The sequence below is a fragment of the Diadema antillarum genome, unplaced genomic scaffold, assembly GCF_040938485.1.
Source record: "Diadema antillarum isolate AM-2024a unplaced genomic scaffold, OU_Dant_1.0 seq00001441_RagTag, whole genome shotgun sequence".
NCBI classification, from domain to species: Eukaryota; Metazoa; Echinodermata; class Echinoidea; order Diadematoida; family Diadematidae; genus Diadema; species Diadema antillarum.
This window is the reverse complement of record NW_027272190.1, coordinates 587183-611542: the sequence shown is the minus strand read 5'-3', so window position 1 is coordinate 611542 and position 24360 is coordinate 587183. Positions and strand designations below refer to the sequence as shown.

General features: G+C 36.1%; 1 protein-coding gene across 1 annotated transcript; it reads left to right on the top strand.

The window, feature by feature from the left end:
• The first annotated feature begins 3223 nt into the window (after window positions 1-3223).
• On the top strand, window positions 3224-17173 carry LOC139709520 (organic cation transporter protein-like). Its single transcript, XM_071621480.1, has 12 exons — window positions 3224-3376; window positions 7258-7527; window positions 8928-9031; window positions 9961-10115; window positions 10922-11090; window positions 11718-11856; window positions 12893-12984; window positions 14786-14994; window positions 15725-15833; window positions 16304-16512; window positions 16694-16762; window positions 16998-17173. The coding sequence occupies exons 1-12, from the start codon at window positions 3224-3226 to the stop codon at window positions 17171-17173; spliced, it is 1854 nt and encodes a 617-aa protein (XP_071477581.1).
• Window positions 17174-24360: the final 7187 nt, after the last annotated feature.

Sequence of the window (24360 nt, the reverse complement as noted above, 5' to 3'; positions counted from 1 at the left end):
TCCAACAGCATGAGACTAATTGCTCCGCTCCTTTGGAGGCCTCATGATATGACATGATGGCTTTCCTGGGTAATTATGATACGATAGAGTGGACTTTCATAATGCATGCAGTATTTTAAGTTTTATTAGAATTGACCGAACGGATGTGTAACTTTGTTGGATATTCCACTTAGTAATCTGGCAACTCGCGTGCAGGCAGCCGTTGCTCCGCACCATCCTTACCTCCCCCACATATACATTAACACACGAACACACACATGCAGACACATGCACACACACAATCGAACACACCCATACACACGCACTTTCATTTTGGTATTCAGTGGAGTTTTGTTTGATGATACCGATGATTTTGAAATGAAATTTAAAATTACTAAAGGTGATAAAGGTGATCCTGTATTCAGTAATATAAATGTATACCACTTTCCAGAAAATAAAAATGTCCCTAGAGGAAAGGGAACATTTATAAAGAGATATTGCATCTATCGGTATAAGCTCTAACATGCAAATTACTAATCTTAGATGGCATCCAATGAGTTCCACAAGCAGATTGTAAAGTCGTGGTGTGGATAAGTGGAGCATTTCCTAAAGAGGTCGAATTTTATCTTCATTTAAAAACGTCTCGTCTCCATGCTAACATGCATATTGATATCTTTTACACAAGGAAAGAATTCAAGTGTGGATATGAATTGTATAATATTTGGGACAAGGGGATTAAACTGCAGTCTTCTTTAAGATGCAGAACGACTTGCAATTTGACCAAACTTAGGAAGAATCACTCTAAGCACTATGCCTGTTAAAGATACGTTCAAATGACAGTTAAAGGTTCCATCTTGTGGCACCACGAAGGGCAAAAAACAAAAAACCATATGTAGCAAAATTATGCAGATCTTTTCTTTTTCTCACTTCGTATTCAGATGCAGCACACCAAAGTCATGGCGCAGGTTAACGGTTTTATAAAGAATGCAAGTTATTGTTACACTTGACACTTATAGTTGTAGGGGGTTATAGGGTGTGGGATCCTGAAGGATAATATTGACATTCAGCAGCTTTATTTTCCTTTGAATATGACTTGGAAGACCAGTATCCCTACAATACTCGCAATGTTTCTTTTTTTTTTCTCTCTCTCTTCCTCGATATTTTTCTTGAGGACGTTTTCGAAAACGGAGGAGCAATAATAATCTTTGTGTTCAAGTATCGTGTATACGTATCGCGGTGTATATGCCGATGACCCCCCCCCCCAAAAAAAAAAAGAAAAAAAAAAGAGAACTCGTAGATTCTATAGTTTACCCCTTATGGGTAGGACCTTCTCGATGCTAAGTTAGTTGCCTTCTTGAATATTCGCTCAAAATGTGTGATTAAAACATTTAAAGGGGAAATCCAGTCCAAATATAAGTTAGTCTGATAACAAAGAGTAAAATATTTCAATGGTACAAATTTGATCGAAATTGGATGAAAGTTATGACGATTTGAAGTTTCGCTATTTTCGGGGGAGACAATTCTTGAACAGTCAATATGAATATGCAAATGGCAAAGTGAGCATGTTATTGCTTCACAACTTCCCATGGGTTTGTACACAATATTTTGAAATTTCCAGTTTCTCATTCAAATGCAATTATGCCCGAGGCTCAAATCCTCATATATCAAACTGATCATTATTATGAATTAATTCAACCAGGAATGACGTCATGTTTCAGACCTCAATGACAGAAACATTGAATTTTTGTCATGTTTTGTACACGATCAATCGAAAATTGCGAGGGTATGAGGGTAAGTTCACTATTTGCATTTTCATACCAACTGTACAAGAACCAGTTACTGTTCTGCTGAAATTAGTAAAACTTCAAAATTTCATAACTTCTTTATTTTTCATTCGATTTCATTCACATTTTTTTTTGCGATGAGCTCGTAAAATTTCACTCTTTTTTATCAGACTAACTTATATTTGGATTGAATTCCCTCTTTAAGTCTTCTGTGATAGTATTTGAGGTATCAAGGTCCCATCATAGAGAGTTCCGTAAAGACATGGCAATGCAGCTCCACTGTGAATATACCTGGACTTTAATTGGCGACTTTCCTGACTGCCATGAACCAACGAAGGTAAGCTTCTATCTGCTGTTTGTACCTTCTTCTTCTGACAGTCTGAAGACGTATTATTTTGTGTCCCTCGTCTGGAGGGTCTTTTTCGCCCTCCCGCATACTCAGAGTGGAAATTGTCAACGGAATGTAAAGATTTCGTTTAAAGGATTAATTATTCGAGGAAGACTGTAGTTCAAGTGTTTCTTGTTGTGTCTGTATCTACCAAAGGAAAGTGGATTGCCGCAATTTACTTCAATTCAGTTCACATCCTGTCACCTAAAAAAAGCTTGTCATGTGTAATGTCAATAAGATTTAAAATATTTTATTTACACCAGACGATCCAACGTAAACCTGCTACACTATGTATACTACCGAAGTGCATTGCAAGCGTGGACATTAATTTGTGCAGTCTATTTGAGTATAAATGAATCACCACTGCGTCCCTGCCTGTTGAATATTGAAGTCAACACAGCATTGCAACTAAAACCATAACAAAATAAACTGAATTGAATTGAACTGAACTGAATTAGAGCACAATGTCTAATTCGACCGTAATGGCAGTATTCCCAATTCATTAGATTTCGGACACAAATGAGTTACACCAGTCCTGCAGAAAGACAGGCGCACTATTTCACAAGTTTCTTAGTTAGTTTCTTATTCTTATACTAATATATGAAACCTATTCTGTGTTATTCTGAGTGCAGATTAAAATTCTAATATGAAATGACTGATAAACTTAATTACTTGACAATTCAATATTTCCTTATTCACATTGCCTGACCAAGATAGGTTCCTTAAAAATGAGGCCAGTGGGTGTATCCCTCAATCGACCCGAAGATTGAACAGATGTTATAAAAGTCTTATCATTATATGATGCCTGTTTATCCACCTGTTTTAGACTTTAACTGGTTTTCTTGTTTTATTTTGACTATAAAACTTCTCTTCGTGACATGACGGCAATCTACTCAGAAAGTTCAAAGAGTACCGGTAGGCGGTGGTGCCATGATAACCATCGTTAAGTTGCCTTACGAGCTGCCCAGACTTAAGAATTGCATCTTTTGTGGCAAAAAGGGACATTTTTCTGCAAAACCAACTACATGTTTTAAGCATTCTTTTTGAAAAGGAAGGAACCAGTGGCATCAAAATGAAGAGCTTCGACGATATCCTCAAGGAGATCGGAGAAATGGGGCCCTACCAATGGCGCATCTTCACTCTCCTCTGCACCGTCAGTTTCTTGAACTCCTGGTCGGCAGTGATAGCAGTGTTTCTGAACGCCCCGTTGGAGCACTGGTGTGCGGTAAGTCAAGAAATTTCAAACATGAAAGCTTGAAATATAAAGATTATGATTTGAAAAAAAAAAAGAATCATACTTAATGGTGAACCTCGACTTCTCGTATTTCTTTCGTGCTACCACTGCAACGACAACACCATTTGATATGATGTATTTATTCACCGTAAATTCATGCATAAAAAAAGAGTACAGTAAAAGTATGACAAGCATAATACAACATATGATCAACAGTGGATTAAAACACAAAATGCATCAAATATGGAACAGGGAAGAAATCAAGAATAATAGAAATAAGCAACGAATATGTACGGTAGGATAGCCCATTCAACTCAGTCTACGAAGACATGGCTGTTCTTCCATGGGGTCCTATATCAAATTGATATTGATATCAGGATAAAAACATTCAAACTGTAAAAATATTATGTATATCACTGACAAGAGAAAGGAAAAAAAAGTACATTGTATATTGACTGAGCTACAAAGAAAATAAACTTATACTATGGAGGGATTATAAAAAAATCTGGAACAAATGATATTAACTTACTAGAAAATGAAGCAGGACTACAAACAACTCTTAAGTTTGGAGGGAGATTGTTATAATGCACAGCACCCCTATAATAAAAAGTTCTTTACAGTATTCTGTCCTGGGTTTTGGCAATGCTAAGTTACCTGTTGACCTAAGTGAATAATTGAAATAACGTTAAGGGATTGTATAGTTTTGTTTGAGGACTAACTTCCGGTTTCTAACATCTTTGGTGAGATAATGAGAAACCTCTTATGACATATGAAAGAGCACGTAATTCCAAGAGTGATTCAACGTTTATTTGAATAAAATTGGTTTTGAAATGGCTGAGATATCCAACACAGAGCGATCCCAATAAAAGGAGGGACCCATCTCTTATTAGGATTGCTTTGTTATACCTTGTTTTTGGATGATTGTGTCAGCCATTCCAAAACCAATATTTTCATCCAATAAACTTTTAATTCCTCATATGATGTTATGCACTGCATTATTTCATAAGTTGTTTCTTGGCATCTCACGAAAAGTTAAAAGCGCAATTTTCATCTCTACCAATACTATACAATCCTTTTAAAGCCGGTTGTAAAATAGGACCTACGTAAAAATGCAATGAAAGTTTGATGAATATCAGGCAATCCATTCAAAGCATGTGATTTCTTTGCTTCGATGATTTTTTTTTTTTTGGGGGGGGGGACGTTACGCCACCGTCGTTTTATCTGAAACTCTCTAAACCTTTCTTGAAGTCAGGGAGCAGCATTATCCAAAGTCAATCGAAGTAAATAGATAAATAAATAACTGATAAATCTACAGTAGTAAGGACAGCATAACGAGAAAGTACTTAACTTGATTCTTCCTGAAGGCAGAGATGGGGGAGGTGAGGATATTATCCTTAAGATCCCAGCCATTCGAGGGAATTATGATACCCAAAAATGTCACATGATATTTTGTAAAATTCTCACTATATCATCTTATTGCATTCCATCACAGGTCATCACGAATTTATACAGCCTTCTTATTGAGCGAAGACGGCATATTAATTTCATCAAACTAGAATTTGCGTATATTTCGAACGTATTATTTGATTCAAATAATTCAAATGAGCTAGAATATCTTGTGATATAACAGTTAGGAAGACAACAGTCACAGATATGAATAGAGTAAGGCAGGCAACATTTTATTTTCCATCCAAGATGGCTCTTATATTTTTTTTTTCGGAATTCTTCATATAATATTCTAGAATACGGTCTCAGTTTAAAAAAAAAAAAAAAAAAAACTATTTTTTTATAAATGCTTCATTCAGTATAATTAGGGTGTTTTCAGAAAAACTCCCAAGCACAACTGACTGACAAACCGAAAATAAAATCATTGAGCAATACCTTAGGAACTCCCTGTACCTTTAAATCGCACGTTTATTGAACCGAAGTTTATGACATTCAATAAAACACGAATACGCGTGTGCGCACGTTTCAGCGTGTTTTATAACGACATAGGCACGGTGATAGGTAATTAGATGATTTTAGAAGTATACCCGAGTTTTTTGTACTCATGGGTTACATAGATTTCGCATTTTCTTATTTAATTTGAATTTGTTTTCGCCTTTTCACATTTATTATCTTTAATTGAGACACGGTTACTGTTTGTATGTACTATGAAGTTAACTCAAATCTGTCACGTCGTAGTTGTTAGCGCGGGGGAGGGGGTGAGGGTGGCAACTAAAATGGATATCTGGGTGACATTTGATATTCGTGGCTAAAAAAAAAGAGATTTCTCTGGGTTAAGAAATAATATCACCAGTTGATACAAAGTTGATGCTTGAACGTTATACAAAGGGACCATGATGATTGAATCCACATCAAGTAATAAGTTGTTCTGCCGCAGAATACACATCGAAGTTCGTGTGTTTGTCACATAATTGCTTTAGGGTCCTAATGTTTAATTTTCAGAGTCTAATAGTCAGACTTGAACGACTGCGAAATGTATGGCAAATTCTTCGCTTTATATTTGAAAGAATATTTCAGTAAAGAGCATAATCTAAAAGAACAGACTTTAAGCTTTAAAGTGATATATAACTCAAATCCAATAGACTCTCCTAACCTATCTAAATATTGGAAAGAAAACACACACTCAGGAAAAGTGTGAACTGAGAAAAGAGGCTCTGAAGTGCAGTGTCTATTCAAAAAACAGGATGTAAACCACCAGAGTAACAACAATGAAGGGATTACCAAATTAAACTGAAATTGAGCATGCTTTATTAACACATTCTGTTCATAATTGATGCTAGCTTTCAAAGCAGCAGCATTATCCTTTCAAAGGTTATTAGGGTTGAAAGTGAAGAGTGTGTACAAGGTCCTTAAGAAATGACAAGGGGAATCTAAAAACACACCTAATCACACTATTTAACCAAGAAATGTTCAAGATAAACTGCTAAAAAAACACACTTTCCTGCCCGTTTTATGATCCCAAATTTTAGCATAATGTAGAAGACTTGCTCTTTCAGAAAATATGAAAAAGTCAATATCGGTTAGGTTAACCCATTTCACTTATTTTCAGTCCTCACACAAAATCAGTGTGTGCGACTTTTTGTTCCTTTTGTGGTGCACGGTCACATTTTGATTATGGATATCTCAACCATTTCATAACAGGTATTCATCAAATAAACCTCTTTTGAAATATAAAAGAGCGTATACAGTGCTGAGAGTAATTCAAAGTTTATCTGATATGAAACAAAGCGGTTCCAATAAAAGGAGAAACCAACCTTTTATTTGGAACACAACTAACAGTATGCTCCCCCTTTAACATTCTTACGCAATGTAAAATCTAATATCTCGCTATAATTTCGCAGTCATTGAATCAATTTTCAGCAATTTGCAAAATGAAAGGTGTCTAAATGATTCCACTGCATGATGTTTCAAACATAGAAACGCAAACAAATTCCTTCCGAAAAAGAAGAAGATAAGTCTTTCAATTGTTATACAGTATATTTGTCCCCGTCATATTCAAAATTTGCATCTACCTTTGATATAGCCTTCGCCGAAATTGGTAAATTTAGCAATTTGGATTTGGAACCATCTGTTCAAAAGACTATCTATCGTATTACAATGTTATAATATTTCTTCTTTTGACGAATAAACTACAAGGAAAAAAATTGGAGGCTTCTCGTATCGTCAAAAAAGGGGGGAAGCAAATTCTCCCCCCCCCCCAAAAAAAAAATAAATAAATAAATAGATAAATGAAAGGCTATCTTTTTTCCTCCGTTTTGTCTTTCTTATCACACATCTGCGTTCTTCCAGAAAATGTTCTGCAAAATACACTTCGAGAGAAGATGTACGCTTCTTTGTAATCAAGTTTTGCCGATAATCTATTAAAGGTACCACACTGGGATGACTATGACTGCAGTGAAGTTGGTCTTACCGATGACGTCTGTGAAGCATCTAAGCGTAATGCCAGCATTCCGTCCAACGTCACCGCTGACGGCATCCTTGTGTACGAGCAATGCCACAAGTACAACGTGTCAGGGGTCGATTTCTGGCCCGGACTCTCTCCATCAAACTACAGCACAGGACTTGATGACGTCATCTCATGTGACGGAGGATGGATCTATGATACATCACAATACAAGTCGTCCATTGTTAGCGAGGTTGGTTATTCGTGTTCCCCCCCCCCCTTTTTTTTTGGGGGGGGGGGGGGAGGGCGAAATTATATCAATTCAGTTCTCTCATGAAAGATACTTTAAGATTTATTCGTTTAAGTCGTTTATTCAATTGAACAAGGACAGTAGAGTCGTTTTGATGCATCTACTTCTCTCATCTCATACAAACAGGCAACAAGGGCAAAAAATACGATGAAGGAGATGCACTGCAATGATAAAACATTGTTGTAGAGTCATGTCTCTTACGCAATTTTATATTTTGTTTCTTACTGTAGCATAACTGCTATGATAATGCTCAAGATCAATTTTAGAAGGATGTTGTTGTAACTTCATGATAATCGATTAAAGGTTTTGGTTTAATTTCATTTTTTTTTTAATAATCTTTCGCAGTTTACTATTACCTCGAGTGTCATTATTGTTGAGGATTCTTATTTTTTTTTAATTTTGCAGTTCAGTTTTTAAAAAGAATATAATATACACATTGAAAAGTAACCTATACAAGAACTTTTTTTAACAAAAAAGAGAACAGTACATTACATATCAAAGTGTGTGTTATTAAGTTCACCTAATGTTGCAGTAAGTAATATTAATAATTATACACATTAACGAATATCCTTTTTCACAATCTTTTCTAAAACACAAAACGTGGAGTAAATAAGATATCAATGTGTGAGTTAAATAATGCAGTAAGCTATGATAATATACATTGTGACCGTGCACCACAAAACAAACAAGAAGTCGCACCCCTTGATTTTACTTAAGGACTCGAAGCAGGTGAAACGGGTCAACTAAGTCAATCTTGAGTTTTTCATATTTTCTGAAAGAGCTATCTTTCTTGTGTAGAATGATCAGATATGTATAGAGGCCCCTTTTCATTTCTTGAAATCCTTTGTACACTCTTCACTTTCAAGTCTAATAACTTTTGAAAGGATAATGCTACTGTGTTCTAAGTTGGCAGTAATCATTAACAGAATGTGTTGATAAAACATGTTTAGTTTCAGCCTAATCTGATAATCCCTTCATTTTTGTTGCTCCGGTGGATTGACATCCTGTGTTTTGTCCCTTTCATGGCATAGATAGCGCGGGTTGGTGAAAGGTTAAGCGCTTGAATAGACCCTGTACTTCATAGCCTCTTTTCTCAGTTCACACTTTTCCAAAGTGTGAGTTTTCTTTCCATTATTTAGGTAGGTTAGGGGAGTCCATTTGAATTGAGTTATACATCATTTTAAAGCTGAGAGTCCGCTCTTTTAGAATCTGCCCCTAACTAAAAATCCGTGTCTGGCGACTTTGTGTAGGTTTTGTGATGCAGGGTAACAATTAATCAAATATGTGTTTGACTCTTAGTTGTCAAATGGTGTTTCTCTCTTTCTCATTACTTCTCCTGTCAGTTTAACCTGGTGTGCGGGAAGGAAGACTTACCCGACGTAGCTCAATCAGTTTACTATGGCGGGTTTTTGGCCGGATCATTCATATTCGGATCGCTAGCTGACTTGTAAGTAATGCTTATTTCAATTCAATTCAATTCATTTATTTCCATACTTCTCATTTATGGACATTATAACAGAAATCAAACAAGTTCTTTCACCTTGTAAACAATGTGCAAAACACAAACAATATACATGGTGATAGCACAGTAATTATATGTAATGATAACTGGTCAAAATCGAAATCGAGATGGGGTTGATCGAAGAAAAGTATGACGGGACCTACATGAAGGCAAGCTTGTTTTGCTGTAAGCCCCGAGTAATCAGTGTTTGTGAAAAAGAAACGGAGAACGGATAGAAGATAAGACCAGATGATGTAATGGTGCCAAATATTAAAAAAAAATACTAAAATGTGAACCATTACTGTGACCGAGCTATCATTGGTTGCAGGAGTACAACATAATTTGCCTAATCATAAAGCCTACTTTGGTATATACACTATAAACTGTTGTTGCATTAAAACCATCGCCAGGATATGATCAGTAAGACACAAAAATTAACATGTACAGCTATTAATCCATTTGGTGCCTGCCGTCAAGCTCTGTATAGAAAGTTGGAGAGAGGAAGAGGCTTTCCACGAACTGTGTTCAATTGCACCATCTACTTTAAACTTTCAAAGAGACACCTGTGAACAAAGACTGCATTTCCCGTTAAAATGACTTGATAGACACGCTTCACTGCATGCATATTTTGTTTTTCATTTATTATCAATACACATGAAAATTTTTTTATAATAATGTGATATGTATAATTATATCAATACTTGTACATATTTATGCACATATACACACCTTTTTAATCTGATTTTATGTATAAAGAGAGAGAGAGAGAGAGAGATGAGAAAACGAATTATTTGCAGCCATGTGTTGCTCATCATTATGGATCATTATGGGTCATAATAGGCAGCCTTATTTTATTCTTTTTTACATCCGGTTAGACTGGGACGACGGTGGACACTCATCGCGAGTTTAATCTTACAGCTAGCCTTCGGTGCTCTCACTACCATCTCTCCGTCTTGGGTAGTTTATTCCGTGCTTCGATTCTTCCAGGGAGTGGCGGCAATCGGTTCATACATCATTGCTTACGTCTTAGGTAAAAAAAACAAACAAACAAGCACACAAAATAACAGAAAAATCTCTAAACCCTCAATTTGTCCCAATATGATAAGACGTTCATATTCGAAACTTTAAAACATTCCGGATCAGAACTGACCCTGATATGGGTCCGTTGGGGTCACACACCGTTCCGGGTCAAAAATGACGCGGAATTCGGTCATGAAGACCCGAAACGGGGTCACCCTGACCAAATTCATGACTCTGGATGGGGTCTTATCTGACCCCATTCCTTGTCATTTCTGGCCCAGAATGGTGTGTGACCCCAACGGACCCAGTTCCGGGACAGTTCTGACCCGGATTTTTTTTTTTTTTTTTTTTTTTAATTAAAGGCAGCTGATATATTTTCTAATGATTATGTCAATAACCATTATAATCATTATAATCGCATAATCATAATAATCTTATAAGTGCCAAGATTTGTATGTCAGGCATGATTAATATAATGATCTTGATCTCTCAAATGTTAACTTATTCGTCATTCATGAGTATAATCATGCACTTCTTATGAAAATATAATATCAGCGATAGACATTGCCGACTTCCTCCGATGGCCCATTCGGGTCACTGAAGTCTTTTAAAGCGGAACTTTTGGTGGATTGAAAAAGAAATGTAGCAATATCTATATGATTGTATGTCATCCATGCTCTGGAGCGTCTGTATTTTTATCATGTTACAATTCCTACATCAGTTTTCATATTGCTCTTTTTTACATACTTTGATTTTTCATAATTACGCGATGCTGGTAACAATGGTATACTTCCTCCTTTCTTTACCTTCTTACAGCAACTGAGTTCGTTGGCCCTCTAAAGCGGAACATAGTTGGAATTGCCTTTGCTATCCCGTATGCCCTAGGATACATACTACTTGCCCTAATTGCCTTCTTTTTTCGCGATTGGAAAACACTTCAACTGGTATCATCAGCCCCAATCACCTTATCCATCATAGCAATATTGTAAGAATGCCGTGTTGTCATCAAATTTGTTGTAGTTCCAACTTGAATACCCACTCTTTTTCACTCACGGTCTCTTTAGTGTGTGACAATCTGAAGCACTCATTACCAAAACTTTGATAATCAATGTGAGTGATTCGATTATCGTTTTCAAGAAATATCCACTCTGTTAATTGCCAGCAGTATAGTACCTCGATACATCTTTTATATCCAGACCCGTGGTCTGTTTCCATTTTCATTTCATCACTTTTCATCCAGTCTCTTTTAAGAAATGACAGAAAAATTTCCATTGTAATTTCACGGAGATAGACCCTGATTTCGATACTGACGTGAATCCTTCCGACGATTTTATCAAAATGTTCTAATGAGTCCACTCAAGCTAAGTCCTTTTGAAGTTAAGACAGTCAGCTGTAGTGATAAATGCAAACAAAAACAAGTAGGGACCATACTCCTGAACGCAGTTTATTGTGTCAGTGTAATACCTTTCGATTACAATATCTATTTTCTATGACATGAATAAGCTTTACATGTTGTCTCAGCAGAATAGCTAATATCACCTATTTCCTGCTAATTTCAAAACTTTCAAATATAAAATAATAAATTATATGCATCTACATAATGAATCTACAGCTTTGTTCCTGAGTCTGTGCGCTGGCTCATGTCTCAGAAAAAGTACGAAGATGCGGAAAAGATTCTGTCAAAGGTTGCTGAAGTGAACCACAAGTCAATTTCAAGACCCATCTTCAGTCAAGAATTTATCAAGGAATCGGTAAGTTAGAGATCGTAGTTATTTTCAATGACATCAACATTAGTACTCGTGTTCTAGCATCATGTTTTACCAAAAGAGTGATAGCTGTGTTGGATGGCTAATTCATAACCCCAACACGCGAGATGTAGTTAGCCAGTGGGCCATGTAAATGTAGCTTTTTTATAACGCCCCCCCCCCCCCCAAAAAAAAAAAAAAAAAAAAAAAGAAGAAGAAGAAAAAAAAAAAATAAAAAAAAATCATGGTCTCAGCTGTAGTCTTTTTAATCCTTGCTTCCCTCTCTGTACTGCTTTTTTCACCATGACACTATAATTACCACACATACTGCCAGATAGGGAATATACCCATTTGTGCACATGCGTCGAAAGGGACAGCATTCTGGTTAAAAAAAAAAAATGAATAAATACCTAAATGAATAAATAAAACATAAGATAAAGTTTCGTCCCGGGATATGAACACTAACCTTGTCAGGATTTGGACTTGAGTACTTCGTATTGAAATCAGGAAACATCTCCTCAGTATCATAGTGCCAAAATAATCATGCCTATCCATTGCATATAATGTATAATCATACACATAATGCACTGTCACTCCTCCTTGGAAAGTACGTTCACCTGCATCAGCCATCTCTTGAACAAACATGATTGTTCGAATTACTTGACTTTAAACCTCAAACACGTATCTATTGTAACAGCTTCATAGAGAGGAGCATTACAGAAAGAAAAAAAAAATCTTCCTCAGGATCGGAAGACCGTGTTACAGAATCCAGTACCATTCTTATCAATCTGTGATGGACTTATAACATCTAAGATAATGAACGCATTATATATCTCTTGCACAGACAACTATTTTTCTATGTGTAAACATTACTACTGTAGATTTTTCGATACCAAAGTTGAGTCTTATGAGAATACTGTTATATAAAGAAGAAGAAGAAAACAAGAAAAAGTTGGGCTATCGAGTAAAAATTACCAGCACCTTCTGTTAAACTTTGTTGTTCATCCTTTATACGTATGTTAATTGTTTTTTTCTTGAGTAGGAGGCTTCCCCAAAGGAGAGACGTAAGACCGGTGTCGACATATTTCGAACACCGAGAATGCGCATCCGATCACTTAACATAATTTTCAACTGGTGAGTTTAGAATAGGTTGCTGTTAAATGAGAATATTACTCTCCCAGATATTTTTTCCTGTTTTGTTCAGTAAAGTATGTTGTTAAAAAATAACTGTTCTTTTTTTTTTTTTCCTCGCTGTGGGGGAAAAGGAAATAAAGTCGCCGGAACTTAATATTCTTCTAGTTTTATTTTTATTTCAGATAATGAAAATAACATAATTTCCAACAGTTCATGTAACTAGAATATAAATGTGCGCTCCTAAAAATCACTCCTTGCTGATATGATACAACCATGTTCAGGTAAGATTTGTGGAGATAGAAAACAAAATGCAAAGTGATTCTGATGTTATTTGTACTGTCCTGCAGAAAGCACGTAGAAATATAAATGTTTTCATGAAGTCGAATTTGTCAGGATTACGCATTATTCCGATGAAACTGGATTGTCACTACAAATGTGACAACTGTTGCAGCTGTCGGTTTCATTGATTGGTGGGAATACTTTATCAGTTTTGTAGGCTCTGCGTATAAACATGTCATAAAACATCATAACTACCACATCGATTTCACTTTATAATGATTTATTCAGTCCCAATCTCATGACATCACTGATTCATTTCATTTCATTTATTTTTAAATTTAAAGCAACAACCATTACAGGTCAAGTCATGACTGTAATAGTATTCTATGTGGGGAACAAGAAAAAAGAAGCTATTTGACTTCAATAATTTGAAAATTACTCAAGAAGCCTAATTGTGATATCATTAGCTAATCGTCATGCTGTATTATCTTAGCTCTCCATATTTTGTATGATATGCTTTATTTCAAGACGTGTGCTGTTTGGGGGCCATGCAATGATTTAGGAGCAAAAGAAATACAATATTACGAAGTGCTTTGTAAATGAATAGCACAGCTGCATGGGGGCGATTATTTTGGTTTCTTAATAGGGGGTTTGTCTGCAATTAATTATTAATCTGAACTATTTTTTGTTTCCTTTTTGTTTTTGTTTTTGCTTATGGTATTTGCTTTAATCTTTTTTTCCATTCCTTAATTCCACATATTTCTCTTCATTTGCGTAAATGTTGTGATTAAACATTACTCCCGTTCTAATATCACGATTATTCATATATAGGGAAGGGACTTACTCACAAAACGTAAATATTACAAAGATTATATGTAAACTAATTTTCATACATTCTTGCCAGCCGGGCCCGGGCAACGATTTCATTAACAATTTCTCTTTTTAAAGATTTTTGTTTATCTTTGGTGGTCTGCATATTAAGCCTATGCCGATTTTGGAATTCAGCATGGAACGAGCTAAAAGCGTTTGGAAGAATTAACCCCCCCCCCCCCCCAAAAAAAAAAAAAAAAAAAAAAGGATCTTTGGACAGGTTTGCTTCAATTTATCAACTACTCTGACATATGTATAATGGCGTTTACAGCGTATAAAAATTTTCTGGACTGTAACATTACTTTTGAAGAGAATAAATGTTGATATGCAATTGCACTTATGATAATAAGACTACTCGACGGGACCAAACATTCTGTCTCGTTTGCTTATATTCGATGAAGGAATGATTCTTTGACGAAATAAAAAAGAACATTCCTAGATGTGTCAAATACACGAGTTGGAATCTCTGCACCGAGAATGAAAAAGAAGTTGATTTACCATTGTAAACTCAGTAAAGCATCATGATTTATCCTATACCTCAATAACACGCCATGGAGTGAAAATCGTTGTATCTGCCATTTCGAATTACATGAAAGGACTTTGCACTAAATAGCGTTAACTAAACACATTAAATCATCTGCCTTTTATCCAGGATGGTTAATGCCATGGTTTACCACGGACTATCGCTAAACAGCTCAAACCTCGGCGTCAACGATTACATAGCCTTTGCTATATCTGGAGGCGTCGAGATTCCCGCTTACCTAATTTCCATTTTCGCCATTGAGATCATTGGCCGACGACTTAGCCTGTGTTCCTGTCTACTGCTAGGGGGCGTGGCTTGCTTATGTACTACGTTCATACGTAAGTGCAGGCTCCCGTATTTAAACCTAGCCACACATTAAACTTTAATGAAATAAAATCAGCTCTTTATTACGTCGTACAGCCTGATTATTTGTGTACATTTCCCACACCAGCATTTTCTCTCCTCAGTAGGCCTACAACGGTGAATGCGGGCACGTGGTGTCTCTCATATAAAACAGTCAATTTGTTTGTTTGTTTGTTTGTTTGGTATTTTTTGCACGAACAACTAGAAACTAAAATGCAAAATTATAAGGCATACATGCAATGAGGGGAGTGGATTAGTGTATATTAAGGTATATGGAAATGAAAAGGCTTATCTCTGGGCCTTCAGTCACCCAAGCATAGATGCTAACATTAATTTGGCATATAACACATACACACACACACACAAAAGATATAAAACTGCGATCGGCTATATTCTTACAACATTTTACGATTTTTTTTATTGTTACTATTTTTTGCCAATTTTCGTTGTTTGGGGTTCGGTTCTGTTATTCTTAATAGGTGAAAGTGAATTTGTTGTTGCGACCGTTTGGAGTGTGTGACGATAAAAAGTAAAATAAACTATACGATGAAAATGCACAAGTCGCAGTAATATTACAGCTCCCTAGATGATAACCGTGCATTATTTCGATTTCAATTTAAAGCAGTGTTTTACAGTAACGAAGAAGAATTTCCACAATTCTCGTCTCAACGTCATCATTTGGTTTAATTTTCGTCACATGTGCAGCACCTGGTGCCATTCTTACTACTGTTGCGATGATAGGCAAGTTTGGAATCTCGGCCTCCTTTACCATCCTGTACCTTTACACATGTGAGCTGTATCCAACTGAGATAAGGTGAGACTTAAAGCTCCTATTTTGAACTATCTGATCTGAGATAGCCGCCATTCAATAGCTGTGGTGCAGCACCAGCCTGAGCATCCACACGTATGGCGGATGCATAATGTTGACAGTGACTGGCTCCCGCCCGACGCAATATTCATCATGTACTAATAGTGTCATAATTAAGCCCAAAAACGTAATATGCGTTATGTTTTGTGTACATTGTAGGTATGGAGACACAATTTGAATTATAAATCTGCAGCCATTTTTGTAAGATTCACATTCACATTATGTCGTTTGAGATTAAGCCGAAATTGAATTAACATGTAGATATCTAAAACTTATTCAATGTCAATTTAAGTTTAGCTTTATAGTTAAATGTATTTTAAATTTTCAGTTTGATCAATTTCGTGTTTGTTTGGGGGTTTTTTGGTCTTTTTGTTTTCATTTCCTTTTTCTTTTTACTTTTTGTTGTGTTTTATTAGGAGTGCAGCTCTAGGAACCTGCTCGATGTTCTCTCGTGTGGCAAGCATCGTCGCTCCTCTCATTTTGACACTGGATAAATTCTGGACTCCACTGCCCTTGGTCGTCTTTGGCAGTGTAACTGTCATAGCGGGACTGCTATCCCTGGCCTTCCCTGAAACCCGCGGCAAGAAACTTCCAGAGACCATAGAAGAAGGGGAGAACTTTGGATGGTACGTCGCTCTCGCATTAACATAGGTTGCATTCGGAAACAAATCATTTTCGAGTTCAAATTGATATCGTACTTGAACCCTCTACTCGTCAACCCCACCAACCCCCCCCCCCCCAACAAAATAATCCTGATGAGAGTCATCATCATCATCATAATCATAATAATCATGATAATGATAACAATAATAATAATAATGATAATAATAACAATAATAACAATGATGACTATTTCAACAATTGCAATAATATTAGTAATGATGATAATGATGATAATAACAATAATTGTAATGATAATACAATAAGGCAGTGGTTGTATCATCATACAGGGTGTTTCCCTGCCATACCCAGAAATAGCTATACCTGTCCCGAGAGGATTAAGAAATGTATATCATATATAATATATATCATCCCAAATGCATAAATAAAATGACCCACTCATTAATTCTCCTTGTTCTACCTAATTCAGCAACACCCACAATGGGTCAGAGAAGAGAAGAGAGAAGACTGGGCCTCCAAAGGACGAAACCACACCTGAGACCGGCCATCACGGAGGAGTTGTGGGCATGGAACGAGGGGCAGTCAACGTTGGTTTCGATGACAAGGAGGATGATATCGGGTTGGACGAATGTACTGACGGTGGGAAGGAATCTACGCGCCTCTAGACAGAGTATAGGATTACGAGTCTGGCAGCGGACGGAGAACTTATTCTCCTAAGCAAGGGTCCCACTTAGCCCGGTTGGGGTCTCGAGTTGTGCCGAACTGCGCAAGCTTGAACTCGCGAGAACTCGCGAGAACTCGAGTGAAATTTGTCAATTTTAATGAGCTGCGCATGAGTCATCTGCGAGGCAACATCTAATTTCCTACGATAGATGTATGAGTGATCCGAGCGTGATACGAGTCATACCGATCTCGGTGTGAGTTGTGATGACCTGTGTACGACTTAAACCGAGCTTTCATCGATTGCAATATAAAGAGCTAGTTACGATCCCGTTACGAGCCCGTTATGAGTTCACGCAGTCTCTAATGTTCGGTTTGCTTGGACTCCAGAGGGGTCTTTCCTCCCATGTTCTTCTATTGGGACCTGGGGCCTGTTTCTTAAAACTTGTCATCAGTGACAAGTTGTCATAGATATGACAAGCTACTGAAATCCATGCAGCTGAATGGTTGAGAGCAAATTTGTCATAGAAATGTGGCAGTTGTCACTGATGACAAGTTTTATGAAATGGGCCCCTGGACCCCATTTCATAAAACAAGTTTATACGATAGTAAGTCTTGTTGGAATGACAATCGTCATGGAAACGGGAAGAATCCAGTTTCCTGATTGACTGCTGCTATTGGAAGTTGCCATTCCAGCAAGAGTTGCTATATCCCAACATCTTCTACTCTCTAAAAAATATGGAGTGAAAATATACACTCTTGAAGGAGTGAATACAAAAAAGAGAGACGGAGTGAAATTGGAGTGAATTTTGAGTGAAAATATTCATTTTTACTCGTTTTGGAGTGACCTCAGGCATCACTCGAATATTTTGGAGTGATCTCTGAGGTCACTCTAAAATGAAAATGAAAATTTTCACTCAAAATTTACTCCAATTTCACTCTAAATTCACTCGATTTTTTTTTAGAGAGTACGAAATGGGGCTCTGGTCCTTTGGGTCTAATTGTTCAGAGGCTTGGTCTTCTGACTGCCTCTGTAGCCCATCACGGATGATCTCTTCTCTTTCTACTGTCTCTTCCTGCTCTTCTACTTCTTCTTCTTCCATTGCTTGATTGATCTCCGTTTCCTTCTCAGGTTTTTTTCTTGGATTTCTTGAGCCGAGGCATGTTTTTTTTTTTTTTTGTCTTAATTGTTACGTAGTTCTAGAATTGTAATGGCAATGGCCATTTTTGTGCACGTGCACTTGCGTGTAGGGTTGAATGAATGTCTCTTGTCATGAAAACGCTGGGAACATTTGAATAATTTCATATTGATTGGTCAGTGCAATGCACTCACAATAAGCGAATACATCACTCGTTGTCAAGTCGCAGAGCTTGATCTAAACTCACGCTTATCTCGAGGGCAACTCTCCTTCCACATAGTAGTAGGGTCGTAGTGCTCGTATCGCACTTTTCAAAACTCGAGCAGAACTCGCGTATATACTGGAAGGTAGCGAGTTACGAAGAGTTCATCGCGAGCTTCGTCCGAGTATTGAGAGTTTGTTTAGAGTAGTACGAGTATATTACGAATTTAAAAAAAGTTCAGCACGAGTTACTTCGAGTTATGAAACAATTTTGAACATGTTCAAAAATCGTTGAACCACTCGCGAGTTCACGGGGAGTTTTGCACATTCACTACGAGTTTCGCGAGTTGTCGCGAGTTATAACGAGTTACATGAAGAGCTTTACCCGAGTTATCGCGAGTGCCCCTTTGAGGCAACTCGCCACAACTCGCCAAAGCTCGGCACTGTAACTCGGCTAAGTGGGAGGGAATTTGTTTTCTATCGCGTGGACGCACCAAATAACTACTTTGGTCCTATTTGTAGTATTTCTGCCTGCATTACATCCTAAAGCAACGTTTATTTGCCAGCCCGATAGTGTTTCGAGTATGTTAAAAAAAAAATGGCATTCAGTTATTATAGGCCTACTGAGTGTTCGAAATTGTTTAAAAATAGAAATATCGCTATGGAACTACAGTGCATTCCCGTTTATTTGATATCACGGTTATAACAAATTTCCGGTTACAAGGAAATAAAAATCTGAGTCGCAAAATTATCGGCTTTTTGATTTTTCTTATTGTTAATTTATTCGGTTATAAAGAAAATTCGATATAACAAAAGAAAATTGCTGGTCCCGAGACTTCGTTATTCCGGAAGTCTACAGTGTAGGGATATTCCTCCGCCATGCTTAAAAACGTAGTATAAGCACGTCATAAACATATAAGAGAAGTGTACTTGCATGCTCTCCATAATATTATATCCAATTAATATTGTTTGTTGAAGTTTTTTTGCTGAAGTTTCGTCCAAATTAGAATATACGAATACAATTTATTGTACTTACAAATTGCGTGGACGTACGCTTGTGAAATATCCTGCTGAATGTGCCGACGATGCGTTTAAAAGTAAACACTGAGAAATAGCGATAATGACATTAATTTTATGGTAAATACGAGTATCTAATTATTCAGCTAAATGATCAAAGTCACAAAACTTACACATACTCCCACAGACATACCCAAAATGAGATGAAAATCTTTATAAATGCTGAAAATTAGTGCACGAACGTAGTAACATCGACTAGTATATTCAGGTTTGTAACCCTTTTGTCAGATGAGAAACCTCGTATGAAATACGATAGAGCATGTAATTTTAAAAGTGATTTAACGTTTATTTGATGAAAATTCGTTTTGAAATGGTTGAGATCGCAAACTCAGCAATCCTAATGAAAGGTGGCATTCACTTTTTATCAGGATCGATTTCTTTTATTTCATTTTCAAATATCCCGGCCATTCAAAGCCAATTTTAATTTATTTTACAATGGTATGCTCTGTACTATTTCAACAGTGGAATATGAATTGTGAAGTGTTTTTCCCTTTTAAAAAAAGATAACAAATACAGCTATTTCTACTCCAGTCGTGCCAATGTGCATTTCCATCAATGTATGTTGCTAAAATCTTGATTGTGAGTTAATGTAAAGTATACACATTAATTTTAGATAAGTATAAGGTTATAAGCATGTACGCACACAATTCTAACGCGAATGGAATACGTGACGATTCTCTTTTTTTTCTGTTGTCTTGTCTCTTGTTTGTTACAGTTCTATTTCCGTTTTTGTTTTTGTCTTTGTAGTGTGTGTGTGTTTTGGTTGTTGCTGTTTTGTCACGTATGCCGCGGATGCGTATAGAATTGACAGTCCAAAATCACGTGTTTTTTTATGACAAGGACATAACAATGGTTTGTTAAATTTATATCGATATATTGATTATATACTGTTGATAATAATTGTATACATGTATACACTGTTCGTATTTTTGTTTGAATTGAAAAAAAAGTAATGAAACGAAATAATCTTACAGGCAACAGACGTCCGAATCTTTAAGTAGAACACGTTTCCTCCTGTTATATTTTCTTCATTATATATATATATATATATATATATATATATATATATATATATTCCGAACATGTTGTCGTAAAAAAAAACTTGGGAAAATGATGTTATTGAGCTTAAAAAGGTGTTTAGTTTCCATAGGCTTTTGGTTGTTGGGTTTTTTTTTACTTGTTTATTTGTTTGTTTGTTTTTATGGAAACTCATTTACTGCTTCCCTTTATACACTGACCAATGAAATTTGATGTAAAGTGTAGAAAACAAAAAAGTAATTTGGCTTTCAGTTCTCTTAACCATGAACTGAAAGTTGTTTGCCTGTGACATTAAAACTCCAAGTCAGTACACTTCTTAAGGCATGTCTCCTTTCTTGACTTAATAGTCTGACTACAAACGTTCTCGATACATCATGACAATGTCAAAATAAAACGACAAAATAGAAGTACCCTTTATTACAGATAAATAGAATCTAAATATAGGTATTTTGCTTTCATATAAAAAACGATTGTCTCAATAGATCATACTTCTACCCGCTACATATTGCAAGTTAATCACGAAATATGGATCTGCAGCGTAAATGTATACAGACTGTACTTCAAGTGCAAACCTCTTCATAACAAAAACCCTACATTGTTCTAGTTCACAAATCATATTCTATGTCATAGCAATACATAACATCAATATACATGTCCAAGGAATTCTGTCCCAAACTGAGTTAGAATGCTATTCGTTTTCAGGAGACTGTAACTTATCTAAATAAGATTCCAATCTATAAAGATACATCATACATTAATTCTTCTATTTGTCATTCATTTTGAGACTTTCGATTTCCTGTCCTGTCTTTTCATTTATATACATCTTATTAACACTATAGTTAAACTAGTGAACGACTTATCCACTTGTTTCAGTATGGTGAATTGGTTATATCAACAGCAGCTTAACTAGTCTGAATTTTTTAATGGCTAACATAAAGCAGTGTGCCCATTTTTTTTTTTTTTTAATATGTAAAACCACTTAGTAAATCTGCCGTGTGATACACACCGACCTGAGCGTCTAGACATGGAGCATCATGCTGGCAACATACATATTGCACCAGTATTATCAATTCTATTCTGGGCCGACTCCGCGCTTGAGATGAGCAAGAAAATTCTTTTTTTTTTTTATCTTTGTTTCTTTCTTTCTTTCTTTCTTTCAGCTGCAAGTACACCAGCAGTATAGCTTATCTTTGCTTGGATTTAAAGGATACAGCTATTTCTTATTGAATTCATTAAACAAATATGTATATAAATACGTATATCATAATGTATAAATGTATATATATATATATATATATGTATGATATACAATATATGATAAAGATCCCAAACATTGCAGGGCAGGCATATAAAGGGTATTATATTTGGCAAATGTGATTGTGTCTTCTGAAACATCGCGTACGTATGGAAAACGCATGAAACCTTACACCATGACTTGTGACATATACAAACCTTCACGAGTTTGTTAGACAAATCACTCGATTTAACAAAGCCATATTAAACGTAGTGCAAAATTTGACTTAGGCGACGAGAGTATAGCCTTTGATAGTGTGTATGTGTGTGTGTGTGTGTGTGTGTGTGTGTGTGTGTGTGTGTGTGTTATTATGAGCATATCAAAGCTAAGGTTAGTTTCCGACAAACCCCATACATTCTCTTGGAAGGTGGATGGAGCTCTGCCACATCGTGTTTTACACATCGCCGATGGTGTTGATGTGACACTCAACGAGAGCTTTCCCCAAATCGTATCATTGTAAGACTGTTTTGGTTAATATCTACCACGCTATAGAAAACATTTTTTATATCTGTTCGACATCGTAGGGAGATGTCCTTCATGTTTCGCCACTGATCTTGAATATCAAGATCAAAAAGAGAAGTTAGGTCAGCCAGATCAAAGAAGAAATAACATAGACAAAAACATGTTTCACTCAAAAGTCTCCAGAGTAACACTACTTGGCGTTGATCATATCCACTACTTGACTACCGTAGGGCTTTCATACAATATCTCATTGCATTCTTAAAAAGGAAACTTATGACAGGCAGTTCATCACCACACAAACTGCGTGATAGTCATCAAATAAGGGTCGCTTCTTTGGCAAACATAAAGCAAACTATTACTGTCATTTACAGCGGAATTGGTGCGACGTTCCAACTTAACCTAGATATTGCCAAAATGGTCATCAACTCTACTCAAAACTTGATATCCATGTTGAAAACGCCAAGTCCAATCTGCTGTTGTCAATAACCAGGACTTGGATGATATCTCATCCATTTCAAAGCAAGGCAGAATTGGCAATGTTTGCTCTTTTCAGAGCATCGTCAAAAGGTCAGCATTCCGAGATTGTTGGTAGTTATTCTTCAGTCTTAAAGGCGCTGACAGCGTCCTCGAACATGATCATGCGGCCTTTGAAAGGAGGAATGCAAGCGAGAAGAAAACACACACACACACACACACACACACACATTAAGTTATCGCGTTGACACTCTACAGGAAGGAATCGTCATTTTAGCGTGCCTTTCTATGGTTGTAATACTAATTACATGAATAAACAAATAGATAAATATATAGCTGAATACGTACATAGACACACACATCGAGTTATTGTGAGAATTTTGAATTTAGCATGCATTTCTACGTTTGTAGAAATAAATGAATAAATAATAAATAGCAAATTATATGAATGAATAAATAAAAAAGAAAGAAAGAATGAAGATGTTCATATGTTGAGTATATGTACTTTTATTTTCATTCGTTTGTTTTGTTGTATACAGTTATTTATGTAATTCGTATTTATTGTTTTACCCTGTAAATATTTGTATTTTTACGTGGACCCCTTTGAAAATCAGTCTTGTGCTGAAAGGGCTATCCACCCTGTGAACAGGAATAAATAAATAGATAAAAAAAATCACTGTCCCAGAATGTCATGTTAAACGAATTTGTCATCAATGCTGCAAATTTATCTGTACGATTTCTTCTGATAAGTAATTCTGTCGATTTTTTGTTATGAATCAATCCTCATGAATATTTTGTGAACTAGTAGTTTACGTCATAAGCAAGATTTTTTATTTTGGGTGTTGTTGTTAAACATGTCATGTGGTCAACAGAGGGCGTTGTGTCTTGAATGCCAGAAAAGCGTGTGCTTTTTAGAGTATGTTACTACCCCCTAGAGCTGGCTGTTTTCAAATGAAAATTTCAGCCTAATGTTAACATTAAGTTGGTATAATAAAATACTGAATATATTATGTTTATTGTTTATATAAATCCACAAATATAGCATAGTATTGACATGATTGAGAAACGTCGGTTCTTGGTATCTAAGGTGAGATATCAGTATCAACAAGCAGGGGTACATTATGAGGTCATACTCTTACAGGGTAACTTTATGTTTTGTGTTCAACATAATTATGTTCTATATAATAGGCTAACTATAGTGTCTGTTTATAGTGAAATTACAAACTTTCGAACACGTTATTTATGGCCGAATGATCATCATAATATCTATTATTGTGTTGGACAAACTAAAATCATATTTGAAGGTAAACTCTGTCACGACAGAGCTACTGTAAAGTATAGTTTGAATTTTAATTTTAAACACGCTTTTAATGAAATTTATATTTTCGTCATCTTCTTCTTTCTTTCTTTTTTTTTGATCAAACGTTGGATTGAAACGTTTGATTATTTTGGCTCTGTACATTAATAACGACCTTTGGTTTGAGCATCAACCCATCATTACTATGTC